General features: G+C 49.9%; 1 protein-coding gene across 2 annotated transcripts in view; it reads left to right on the top strand.

Moving 5' to 3' along the window:
• Nucleotides 1-6,062, top strand: part of Vsx2 (visual system homeobox 2) — a 24,559-nt gene extending 18,497 nt beyond the window's left edge. The window contains exons 4-5 of one of the 2 annotated variants that reach the window (XM_013014877.1): nucleotides 4,767-4,947; nucleotides 5,737-6,062. In XM_013014877.1, coding sequence (XP_012870331.1) covers nucleotides 4,767-4,947; nucleotides 5,737-6,062 — 507 coding nt within the window. Of the gene's footprint in view, nucleotides 1-4,766; nucleotides 4,948-5,679 lie in introns of both variants that reach the window. The other variant, XM_013014872.1, reaches the window with a different exon arrangement.
• The last annotated feature ends 7,392 nt before the right edge of the window (nucleotides 6,063-13,454 follow it).

Raw genomic sequence — 13,454 nt, 5'->3', positions numbered from 1 at the left:
TCAAGTGGTAGAGCACTAGCCTTGAGCTGAAGAGCTGAGGGACAGCGCCCAGGCCCAGAGTTCAGGCCCCACGACCAGACCCCCCAAAAAAGAGATACTTTTCTATTCACAAAAAAAAAAAAAAGATACTTTTCTACCTCAACTGGCTTTAAATTACAACCCTCAAATCTCAGCCTCCTGAGTAGCTAGGATTACAGGCGTGAGCCTGGCTATTTCTATAGTGTGTGTGTGTGTGTGTGTGTGTGTGTGTGCATGCGCACACACACACGTGTGCACGTGTGCATGCACACTGGTACTGGGGCTTGAACTCAGGGCCAGGGCACTGTTCCTTAGCTTATTTGCTCAAAGCTAGTGCTCTACCACTTGAGTTACATCTCTACTTCCAGTTTTTTGGTGGTTAATTGGAGACAAGTCTCATAGACTTTCCTGCCCAAGCTGGTATTGAACCATGATCCTCAGACCTCAGATTTCTTGAGTAAGTAGGATTATAGGTGTAACCACCAATGCTGAGCATTTCTGTAGCAGTACTAGTACTAGTAGTAGTAGTAGTAGTATTGCTAGTCCTGGGGCTTGAACTCTGGCTTAGGCACTGTCCCTGAGGGTTGGTTTTTTTTTTTTTCTCTCAAGGCTAGTGCTCTACCACGTTGAGCCACAGGGCCACTTCTGTTTTTTTGTGGTTAAAAGTTTTTTGTGGATAAAAGTCTAATGGACTACCCTGCCCAGGCTGGCTTTGAACCATGATCCTCAGGTCTCAGCCTCCTGAGTAGCCTAGGATTATAGGAATGAGCCACCAGCATCAGGCTATTTTCTGGTTGTTTTTTTGTTTTGTTTTGTCGGTTGTGGGACCTGAACTCTGTCCCTGGGCTCTGTCAGCTCTTCAGCTCAAGGCTAGAGCTCTACCACTTGAGTCACGGTGCCACTTCAAGCCTTTTCTGCTTATGTGGTGCTGAGGAATTGAACCCAGGGCCTTGTGCATGCAAGGCAAGCACTCTAACACTGAGCCACCTTCCCAGGCCCCAGGCTATTTTCTGTACTTTTTTTTTGCCAGTCCTGGGGCTTGAACTCAGGGCCTGGACACTGTCCCTGAGCTGCTCTGTATGTGTGTGTGTCTGTGTGTATGTGTCTGTATGTTTTGCTAGTCCTGGGGCTTGAACTCAAGGCCTGGGCACTGTCCCTGAACTTCTTTTGCTCAAGGCTAGCACTCTATCACTTGAGCCACAGCGCCACTTCTGGCTTTTTCTGTGTATGTGGGACTGAGGAATCAAACCCAGGGTTTCATGCATGTTAGGCAAGCACTCTACCATTAAACCACATTCCTAGCCCTATTTTTTTTTCTATTTTCTGTATTTTTATACTCCACAATCAGCACCTTCTTCAGGATTCCTAAATCCAAACTGCATGGAAAATGTTTTTGTTTTGTTTTGTTTTGTTTTGCTGGTTGTGAGGCCTGAACTCTAGGCCTGGGCACTGTCCCTCAGCTCTTTAGCTTAAGGCTAGCACTCTACCACTTGAGCCACAGTGCCACTTATGGCTTTTTCTGCTTATGTGGTGTTAAGGACCTCATGTATGCAAGGCAAGCACTCTACCATTGTGCCACTTTCCCAGACTGGAAAATGTTTTCTTAAATATGGCTGAAAATTCATATGGTGGCAAAAGTCAGACCAGACCATGTGCAATTTAGTTAGCTCTCTTAGTGTATGTATATGTTTTGTTAAAGGGTGTGATTATAAGAGGCTGCTGCTGTTCCAGGCCATGTACCATGTAGTATATGTATCATAGGCGTTTCTAAAACCAGAGACATCTTCCTATCTTGCCCCAGGGATTGTTGGTAAGAGGCTGTCACTTTGATGTGCTACTATGCACTGTAGTCAAGCTTGACACGCTTTTGCATAACTAGGGAGCAGGTGGCTTGGTTATATTCATATTCTTGGTATCTGGAATTCCATAGGAGGCATTCTAATCTATATAACGGATGCCCTTGTATATGGATGGATCCTTTTAGATTTTGCCTCTGGGAGAAAGCAACTTGAAGCAAGTGTAGAGGGGGACCAAATGCTAACAGGATGGAAATGGAACAAGACAGCGGTCCCAGACTAACCACGTGTCCTAGGTAGGGCAGATAGTGGACATTCACCCTGTAGACCTCATAGGCGGCCCTGGGATCACTTAAACGCCTGGGAGGACCAGGCCAAGATGAAGACCGAGAAGGCTGTCCACTCCATAGTGTATGGAGGGCAGCCATCTAGTGGCCTTCAGATTATAAAAGCCTTATCCTTGGCAGGGTCAGGCTTCCCAGCATCTTGGTTCTATGAGCCATCTTGGACCTGCAGGTGCCAAAGTGGCAAACGCTTTCTAACAGCGCTGGCCACTGTGCAGGCAGAGAGGCCCCGGGAGTCCGATGCAGTGTCAGTTCCATTTTTAGGAATAAATGCCAAACCAGGGATACCGACATTTGGGTCAAGTTAAGGATGTGCGTGGACTGGCCAGTCTTTCTGTGCTGGGCCCCGAGCAAGCGTCCCTGTGGCCGCTTGGCTGCTTAGGGGGCCTCCCCGGGGCGCCCCCTACCGGACGTGGCTGGCCTTGCTCGGCCGCCGACTCCAGTGGCCGTGGGGCACCTGGCGTTCGCTGCGCCACCTGGCGGCGGCGGCGGGAACCGCATGGATGGCGCCGCCCTCCCTCTCCCGACCCCCCCCACCCCGCCCGGGGAACTCCAGTTTAGGCTGCCCGGCAGCAAAGGGTTAAGCTGTCAGCAGCGCGATGTTAAACAGGTGTCAAAGGCGCCCCATATATCTGCAGATTGAAATCAAATTCTTTGCCGTATAAAAAGATAAATTACCCAGGCGCTGCCGCGCGTCCCACTCATCACGCCAGCGCCAGACGGCGAGCAATTTTTTTTTTTTAATGTGCTAACGACCTAATCAAGCAATCAAGTCGGAGAAGATTGCAGTGACCGGGGCAGCCATCTGCCAGCGAGCCCCGCATTCATTTCCGCGCCCCCGGTGCGGGGGCCGGGGTGGGGGAGGGGGAGGGAGCTGCGGGGGGGGGAGGGGAGGAAAAATCCTAAACAAATTAACACCCAATTTTCCCCGTCTAATTAGTTAAATGAGAAGTGTTTGGGGTCCCCCGGGGAGGGGGAGGCGGCTCGCGGCGGGGCGAGCGCGGCCGCCCCAGCATTAATTAGTGCGGGTCAATGCCGCGGCTCCCGGGAGAGCGGCCGCTTTAATTTCCCGTGATATTTCAGTGCCTGAGGCCCATCGATTCAAACTGAAATTAACTTATTTTTCAATCAGCCCAGGGCTGCCCCTGGGGGTGACTCTTCTTTTGCCGCCTCCTGAATAGAGCTGGAGCAATTTTTCATCAAAAGCTGATACCTCGGCTGAGCTGCGCCGGGCTGGGGAGGGGCCTGGAGGGAGGGGGGCCCCTGGAGAGAAAGGGGGGCCCTGAGGGAAAGGGGGGCCGCAGGGATGGAAAATCACCCAGGAAAGGGATGGCTTTTCCCCAGCCCCGCCTCTTTCTGATCCCCCAACCTCACCCCATCCCCCAGGAGGCTTTGTCCTCTGGTCTCCTTGGACCTGAAGAGACAAGGACCTGGGGTTCCTTCCCTTCTGAGAGACCAGGAAATTCCCTGTCTGTCAGATGCTGAAGTCTCAGGAAAACTGCTTCTGGAGATCAGGAAATCTTCCTTACGCAAACCAATCTTGAGATCTCTTCCAAGAAACACAGACCTGCCCCCTCCCTGCGACCCGAGGCTCGTTCTGACTCTGAACTCATCAGCTCAGCACCCTCCCCTTTCCCCCCTCCCCTCCCCCCCAGTATTCCCCAGGGTATTGCCTATCTCTCCCACCCCACCCCCACCCCTCCAAGGTCCTCCTTCTCCTTTGCACCTAATGCCTGGAGAAGTTCGGCTTCCTTCCGTGACTGCCGGAACATGGAGGCAAAGCAGCTGGGCAGGACGCAGCTGGAACAGGAGGGGATGAGAAAGGAGGCTGATTCTGGCCTCCAGGAAAAGGTTCTCCTCCCTACTCCCTGGCCCCAAGAATGTCCACTGCCAGGAGCTTCCCGGTTCCCCAAGCTTTCCTGGACGCCTCTGAAAAGAAGGAGCCTGAGCTAGACGCACTGCCAGACAGGGACTCCGGCATTTGTCTTTTTTTAAATCTGTATCACCTTCAGTTTACACTCAGGAGGTGTGAGTATCTGCAAGCTGTCAGGCTCAGGTTTCCCAGCTGTAAGCTTAGAACCACTAAGCTGTAAGCTTAGAACCACTCCCGGAAGGACGGAAGGACGTCCTGTCCCAGCCGCTTCCCCCAGCCCAACTCCCTAGATCTGCTTTGATTATAAACAAAAAAGAGACCCATTTTTTTGTTTTGGTTTGGTTTTGTGCCAGTGCTGGGGTTTGAACTCAGAGCTAACATTCTACCACTTGAGCTACAGCTGCACCTCTGGCTTTTTGCCGGTTAACTGGAATCCCACAGACTTTCCTGCGGAGGCTGACTTTGAACTGGGACCCACAAATCTCAGCCTCCTGAGTAGGGAGGATTACAGGCACAGGATACCAGCACCCAGCTTGCTCACTGTATTCTTACAGGACTTGATATCCTCGTAGATACTCCCTGAACTTGAGGAGCGTTGGGGACACCAGGGATGGGGAAGCTAGGCTTAGGACATCTTAGACCACTAGGAAAGGATCTCCCTCCATCCCAGAGCTTCTCAGAGCCCAGCCCTGCCCCTTGACCCCTGACCCCTGACCCACTCCTCTGCACTGGCAGGTCTGGTTCCAGAACCGCAGAGCCAAGTGGAGGAAGAGAGAGAAATGCTGGGGCCGGAGCAGTGTCATGGCAGAATACGGGCTGTACGGGGCCATGGTGCGGCACTCCATCCCCCTGCCCGAGTCCATCCTCAAGTCAGCCAAGGATGGCATCATGGACTCCTGTGCCCCGTGGCTACTGGGTAAGAGCCGGCACCCTCCTTGGGGGCCTGCCCCTGCAGTGAGGAGAGTGGGATCCCTGCAGGTGGGGACAGACCTGGAGTCTGGGCTAGGAGACCTGGCCGCAGCAGCCTAGGACTCTCCACGTGGGCCTCCCTTCTCCCCTGAGGACGCAGGCAGGGTGTCTGTCCCTCACACCTCCTTCCTGTGTACCAAGAACTCATCCTGGACAGGACTCTGAATCCTGTGAGGCGGGTGTGGCTGTGGCTCTAGAATCCTCACCTCCATTCTCCTTGGCCCTTGGGGGTTTATAGTGAATGAAACAGCCCACCTTCAAGGTTGAGGGGACCTAAAGGTCCCTTTGGCCACCACTTTAGCTCTGCCCAAACGACTCTTTCTCCCCATTCTCTTCCCTTGCCATCTTCCCCTACCTGCCATCTGGGCTTATGTCTAAGAGTTGCAGCCTCCTGGGGTGGGGGTAGGGGGGGTTAAGGTCTAGAATCCCAGCCCAGAAGGGTGGAGAATATGTTCTGTGCTCTGAAGGGATAACAGGCTGGAGCCTGGGGAAGGTACCCAAGGGTTTTGTATTCTTCAGGCCTGGTTCTGGCTCTTGGCCTTCAACCTCAGCCCTCTCAGCCATCCTCCCTTGCTCCCTGACCCCAGCCCAGCCCTGGGACTCGTGTGACTGTAGGATGTGACCTAAGGCTTTCTGCTCGTCCTTAATTCTGGCCTCTCTCTATCTTTGCTGTTTTCAGTTCAAGATGGCTTTCCCAGGCGCTTTTCTAAACCCGAATACCAACAATTCTTTTTAGGGATGCACAAAAAGTCGCTGGAGGCAGCAGCTGAGTCGGGGAGGAAACCCGAGGTGGAACGCCAGGCCCTGCCCAAGCTTGACAAGATGGAGCAGGAGGAGCGGGGCCCCGACGTCCAGGTGGCCATCTCCCAGGAGGAACTGAGGGAAAACAGCATCGCGGCACTCCGAGCCAAAGCTCAGGAGCACAGCACCAAGGTGCTGGGGACTGTGCCTGGGCCAGACAGCCTGGTCCGGAACACCGAGAAGCCAGAGGAAGAGGAAGCCATGGATGAAGATAGGCCAGCTGAGAAGCTCGATCCACCGCAGCTGGAGGACATGGCTTAGATCAAAGGGGCACAAAGGGGCTCTGGAGCCCCAAGACTCTGTTCCTCCTGGGACCTGTGGTGCCCAGTTTGCTCCAGGCAGGACCAGGCCTGGCTTCTGCCATACTACCCTGTCCTACAGGCCTTCCATGACCCCTGTCCATTCTAGGTACAGGTCAGTTCTGGCTGGAGCTTTGGGCCATACTGAGATGTCCTGGACCTAGTCCTGACGCTCAAGCATGCCCCTCCTCCTCCCAGCATCACACCTCGGAAGCCTTCTTGCTTCCCAACCATCTCCTCAAGTCCCTGGCACCCAACCCCTTAGCCACTCTCGCTGCTCCAGTCCACCCCTGATGCTGTGCTCTGGCTCTAGAGAACCCTCCTTCCCAATCCACTTGGGGTCATGTCCAAAGCCTGTAGCAAACACACGGCCTGCTACAGCCCTTGACACCAATTGAGGACCTGCGCTCAGGTTCCAATGTCCCGAGCACCTCAGTTCTCAGCCAGTCTTCCCCGACCCTTGGCCTACCCTTCCCGCCGACCTGGGTCTGGGTACCTGCTTCAAGAATATAGTGCTTTACAGACCCACACACAACTTGTGCAACCTCTGCCCTGCCCTGTTGGCATCCAGATTAAATTTGCCAAGTCTCAGGCTGGCCCCCCTGGACTCCTGTCTCATGCCAAGCCCTTGGGAACCTGCCCTCTCTATGTCCAGCTTGCCTGTGGCTCTTCCCCAGTCCAGATGTCAACAACACATGTGGGCCAGTCCCCATGCCCTGCATGGAGGGGCACATCTTACTACTGCTCTGGCTCAATGCACTGCTTGGTGGGGGAAGGGAGGGCCTCTATCTGGAGTCCTTGGGACCCTAGGCCTCCCTGACCCTGTGCTGCCTGTGACCTTGACTTGCTGTGCAAAGTCCCCTTCCATCAGAGTTTCTTGTACACGACTGGTTTGCATGTACCTGCCACTGCAGCCAGGAAGTCACACGTCTAGCTTCAACTTGACCCAGGCATCCCTGAGAAGCCAGCTCTGCAGTGGGCCTGGGCTATAATCTTCATCAAAGGAAAAGCACAAGTTGGGTATAGGAAAAGGCTCAAAAGAAAGCAAGTCTCTCTACACCATGGTGGCTCAGCTACTCAGGAGGATGCGAACTGAGAATTGTGGTTCTAAGCCAGTCTGGGCAGAAAAGCTCATGAGACTTATCTCCAATTAACCACCAAAAAGCCAGAAGTATGTTTCCAGTGGTGGAGTGCCAGACTTGAGCAAAAAAGCTAAGGGACAGTGCCCAGGCCCTGAGTTCAAGCCCCAGTATGGGAGTGATAAATGAATAACAAGGCAGGAGGTCAGCACTAAATCCACACAGTAAGCTGGAGGTACTTCTCCATGGCAGGTGAATACTGAGAGCATGCCACTACCACAAGACATCCTCAGGAGCTAAGAAAGTAGGACTTGTCTATTTTAGAGTGGGCCTGTCCGTGCCAATAGCTTCTCTGCAGCTGCCCTTCCACTTGTCTCTACCTTTTGTGTAACGGACACAGGTAGCGTTATGGAACCTGGGGGATCTGTAATCCCAGGCCTCATGCCCATTCTGCCATTCCATCTATGTTTGTAGGGAATACCACACAAGAGAAAGGCCAGAAACAATGAGTTGCAGTTTTCATTCTGTATTGAAAGTTGATTTCTTCTTCATTCCATCATGGAGTCCCTTCCCCCAAGGTCTTGTCTTTTTCCTCTGTTGGTTTGAAATGTTAGACTGTAGCCTTTGTGTGTAAATAATGTACATAGAGTGAGAAGAAACTTGATATTAAGGTGTTTGAAATATGGAACTTCTAGGTATTCTAAATCTGTGATCTCTGTGCCATTTTCTGTAAAGATACAAGTGAAAATAAAATTGATGTAAAAACAGCTGGGAGGATGTTTGATTAGGTAGCATACTGAGTAAAGCCACAGGCTGGGTGTACATGCCTGTAATCCCAACCCTTGGGAGGCTGAGGAAGGAAGATTACCTGGCAATCTGGATTATATAATGAGACCCAACTCAAATAACAACAACAAAAAAGGCCAGATGCCAGTGGTTCATGCCTATAATCCTAGTTACTCAGGAGGCTGAGATCTGAGGATCATGGTTCGAAGCCAATTCAGGCAAGAAAAATTCATGAAACTCTTAACTCCAATAAATCACAGAAAAAGCCAAAAGTGGTGCAGTGGCTTATATGATACAATGCTAGCCTTGAGCAAAAAGAAGTCCAGGGACAGCACCCATGCCCAGAGTTCAAGCCCCATGACCGGCAAAACAAAAACAAAATCACTCAAAAGCCAATGCTCATGCCTGTAATCCTAGCTATTGAGATCTGAGAATCACAATTCAAAGTCAGCTCAGGCAGAAAAGACTTTTGAGATTCCTAATCTCCAATAAACTACCAAAAAAGCCCAAAATGTAACTGTGGCTCAAATGGTAGACCCTTTGGGCAAAAGAAGCTCAGGGACCAGGTCCTGTGTTCAAGCACTAGGGCCAGCAAAAAAAAAAAAAAAAAAAAAAATCAAGCTGGGTGCTGGTGGCTCACCCTTGTAATCCTAGCTACTTAGGAGGCCAAGATCTAAGGATCACAGTTCCAAGCCAGCCGGGGGAAGGAACGTCACATCTGTGAAACTCATCTCCAATTAACCACCAGAAAACTGGAAGTGGCGCTGTGGTTCAAGTGGTAGAGCGCTCACCTTGAGCTGAAGAGCTCAGGGACAGCACCCAAGCCCAGAGTTCAAGATCCTCCACTGACAAAAACAACAACAACAACAAAACAATAAAAACCCCACCCCCAGTAACAACAAAACCAACCCTCAATAAAGTAAGTCCACAGGGGCTGGGAAGGTGGCTCAGTGGTAGAGTGCTTGCCTTGCATGCATGAGGCCCTGGGTTCGATTCCTCAACACCACATAAGCAGAAAAAGCTAGAAGTAGTAATGTGGCTCCAGTGGTAGAGCGCTAGCCTTGAGCTGAAGAGCTGAGGAAAGCGCCCAGACCCAGAGTTCAGGCCCCATGACTGACAAAAATAAATAAATATAAGAAATAAAAAAAAATAAAGTAAGTCCACAAAGAGGTCAAAACTAGGTTCTTCTTTTAAAAGTATTCCAAATGCTGAAGAACCAACAGCCTACCTCACTTGGCCGAACTGATGTCACCTTTTCATGGCATCTGTCACTTCCAACGAAGGTCCAACAAAACCCTCCCAGACACAAAACCCAAGCGTCGCCCAGTAGATTACATTAACCTTTCTCTCTGATACTTCCTTACCATCAACGCTGCTTACTCCATACCTCTCACGAAGCCAACAGCTCACCTTGGCACACCTTACCTTCCATCAAATTAACAACACCCAGGCAAGGTGACCCTGTCTGGAACTGACAGTCAGATTATGCTAAATCCCTGTCAGAGAGGGAAAGAGAGCTTGAGGAAGGCTGTGTGAAATTGTCTTCAGACAGCTGTGAGCATGGCTTGATGATGTGTTGGCTGGAATTGCAAGATGAGAGAGTCAGTGAGAAGGCTGGATAGGTTGAATGTGAGCTTCTAGGTCAAAAAAAAAAAGAAAGAAAAGAAAGAAAAAAGAAATCTAAAATGGTTTCAAATAGGCTCAGCTGTGGCCTCCCTGGCAGAGAGGTTTCTAGCCGCCAATCAAGGAGATTGACAGGAGGTCTGCAGTGTCCTGTGTGCACCTGGGAGCCGAGGGTCACATATGGAGACTCTAGTCCCTGGTAGTAACAGGACAAGATTCAACCTGTCTGCAAGGGTTGCCTGAGTGTGCCAGGCCCCTTCAGGGCTCAGGTAAGCTCACCCCTGCTCACCCAGCCCCTTCAAGAAACAAAAATGTCCTTCCTGTAGGAAGGAGTGTGTGTGTGTGTGTGTGTGTGTGTGTGTGTGTGTGTTCCTGTACTGAGGTTTGAACTCAGAGCTTATTAGTTGGGCTTACTTGCTGGGCTGGTACTCTACCACTTGAACCATGCCCCTAACTCTACAAGAAGTATTTTGGGGGCTGGGAATGTGACTTAGTGGTAGAGTGCTTGCCTAGCATGCATGAAGTCCTCATTTCGATTCCTCTGTATCACATAAACCGAAAAATCCAGAAGTGGTGCTGTGGCTTAAGTGGTAGAGTGCTAGCCTTGAGGAAAAAAGCAGCTCAGGGACAGTGCCCAGGCTCTGAGTTCAAGCCCCAGGACTGTCACAAAAAAAAAGTGTTTCATTTTCATTTTCTCCACAAGATCAATTTCTTTGAAGGTGGGTTTATATCATATAACCCTTTAGGATGCATCAAAGGGCCTGCTATTCAGCCCGTGTTGAATGTTCTGTCTATAATTTACCTAACTACTCAACAATTTTAACATTTACCAAACATTTAACATATAATTTTTTTTCAGTACTGGGGTTTGAACTCAGAGCTTCTACAACTGGAGCTATGCTTCCAGCCCATGTATGAAATCTGGTATATAAATACTGGCACGGAATTCCTATCTCTGAGGTCCGGCAGTGGGGAAGATTGTAGTAGGCAGAGCAACTTCAGTTCTTTTTGTCCTGGAACTTAGAGACTGGGGGAAGAGACAGAATTCTGGTTACTACACAAATAAAATAGAAAATTTCAAGGGCATGATATAAGGGACAAAGAGAACATCTAATATGGTAATTGCTAATAGGGTAATCTATTACATCCCTGGGACTTAGTTCCAAATACTGAATTTTGGAGCCTTTTTCTCCAGCCTCCTAAATTTTGTTTGGCTGTTTGTGCCAGTAATGAGGCTTGAACTCAGGACCTACTCTTACTCATCTTTTTCTGCTCATAGCTGGTGTTCTACCATTTGAGCCATACTTCCACTTCTGGCCTTTTTTCTTGCTTTTTTTTTTTTTCTTTCTGAGCCCTTCTTAGGGCTTGAATTGTTCCTGTCTCTGATCTTTTTTTGCTCAAGGCTAGCAAGGCTAGCACTCTACCACTTGAGCCACAGCACCAGTTCCAGCTTTTTGGTGGTTAACTGGCAATAAGAGTCTCATGGACTTTCCTGTCTGGTCTGGCTTTGAACCACGATCCTCAGATCTCAACCTCCTGAATATCTAGGATTACAGGGGTGAGCCACTGGCACCTGGCTCTGCCATTCTCAATGCCAGAAGAAAGAAAGGACACAGAGAAAGGCAGCATTAGACACAAAGGAAGATGCTATGCCAAAGCAGGCTCTTTAGGTCCAAGGGTGCAGCTAGCCCAGGCCCAGGTGGATCTAGGGAACAACTAGGGACACTTAGAAACTTGAGAGATGCTAGAAATTCTTCCCCCAGAGGAAGAAACAGCTATTGTCTACTGTCTGTGGAGGGCAATGCACACAGACCACAGTCAAGCCAAGAGACTGGACTAGACAGGAAGGGAAGGCCTGAACAGCTAGGAATCAGGGCAGAACAAAGAGAAATCCTGTGTAGTTGGTGAGGCAACCACATGTGGATTCTGCTTGTCTCTCAAACTCTGGAATGTAATGCCCCTTGGAAAGGGATTACATTCCAGGCTGCAGATGCCTAGGGCTGCCTGTAGATGGCTGTCTACACCAGGAAGAGCAAGGGAGACATAGGCGGGCAGGGAGGGCTGATTGACTCAGGCTACCAGAGCTGCTGTGCAGGCCTGGCAGGGATAGATAAGGCCAGCTAGGGTGGAAGAGTGGCAAGTGGAGGTGATGATGGAGGGGACGTCCAACCCCTGCCAAACAGGGACTTGGCACGATTGCTAGAACCTATTCCCCGCTCCCTGCTGGCCTCTGCAGCCGCCCATGGTTCTTTTTTGTGTTTTGGGGTTTTTTTTTGCCGGCATGGGGGCTGAACTCTGGGCCTGGGCGCTGTCCCTCAGCTCTTCAGCTCAAGGCTAGTGCTCTTACCACTAGAGCCACAGCGCCACTTCTGGATTTTTTCTACTTTACGTGGTGCTGAGGAAACGAACCAGGGCCTCATGCATGCAAGGCAAGCGAGCACTCTACCACTGAACTACGTTCCCAGCCCCACCTAAGTTAATTGTACCCCCAGCTTACCGTCATCTGGGAGTGTTTTCCTGCTCCCAGGGGAGCTGTTGGGCCCTAGCTCAACTCCCCTGCAGGTGAGGCACAGGCTGAGATCTGAGGATCGGGGAAATCATCATGGGCAGACAAATCTGAGATTTTTCTGTGCTGGTTCTGAGGCTTGCACTCACTACCTTGTGCTCTTCCTTAGGGTTTTTTTCTTTGTGTTGCTCAAGGCTGGCTCTCTACCACTAAAGCTACCTGCCTCCACTTCCAGCTTTTCTTTACTAGTTCATTGGAGAGAAGAGTCTACAGATTGTCTGCATTAGTAGACTTTGAACTGGGATTCTCAGGCTTCAGCTGAGGAATCAAACCCAGGGCCTCATGCATGCAAGGCAAGTGCTCTACCACTGAGCCACCTTCCCAGCCCTCAAACATATATTTTTAATAAAAAAATGTTAATTTATGTTATAGTTTCTGTTTTCTGGCCCAGGCTTCCTAGATTCAGTTGGCTGGACTCACCTGATCCTTCAGCTTTCCGGGTAGCTGGGACTACAGGCAAACACTGTGTCTGAGTTAGCGGTTTTTGTTGTTTGCTGTGTTTTGCTTTTAATATTAGGTAAATCCAGTTTAAGCAGTGTAGAAATCTAGCAAAAATCATGAAAGTGATACAGACAACTATAATTTGGGAACCCTGTTTTAGAATAAGGACTCTGGGCTCAAAAACCTACTTCATGGTTTTGTGATTTCTGGGGTTTTCCCATTTAATTTTGGAGACATGGTCTTGCTACATGGCCCATGCTGGCCTCAATCTCCTAATCCTTCTGCTTCAGTCTCCAGAGTACAGGGATTATAGGTATGAATCACAGTCACTTAATTTATAGTTGTTCTTCCTTAATACAGATTATTTTTTGCGAAGTCCAAATCTTTTAGCTGGTCTAGGAAAGAGGATTTTCAGCTGTGTTAAGATAGCAACCAGAGGACAGGGTCATGGCTCAAGTGGTAAAGCACCTGCTTAGCAAGTGCAAAACCCTGAGTTCCAACCCCAGCATGGCAAATAAATGAAAGAAATAATAAAGAAGGAAGGAAAGAAAGACAGACAGACACAAGGGGCCCTACAGGTTATTGGATCCAGTATTGATTCATGGAAGGGGAGACATGTACAGAGTGTAAAACTGAATTAGGTCCCAGGGCAGTGAAAGGCAGCTCTCCTCTCCACAGTGCTGGACATGGTGGCAAATGCCTGTAATCCCAACACTAAGGAAGCTGAGACAGAAGGATCCAAGAAGGATCAAGGGTTGAGATGGGCCTGGGCTATATACAGGAGAAAAGAGGAGGTAACGCTATAGTAGAGAAAATAAGGAGCAAAAGTTGCAAAAAAACACTTTTAATGTTTAACTTT

The sequence above is a fragment of the Dipodomys ordii genome, unplaced genomic scaffold, assembly GCF_000151885.1.
Source record: "Dipodomys ordii isolate 6190 unplaced genomic scaffold, Dord_2.0 Scaffold2, whole genome shotgun sequence".
Lineage (NCBI taxonomy): Eukaryota > Metazoa > Chordata > Mammalia > Rodentia > Heteromyidae > Dipodomys > Dipodomys ordii.
This window is presented reverse-complemented; position numbering and strand designations above follow the sequence as displayed.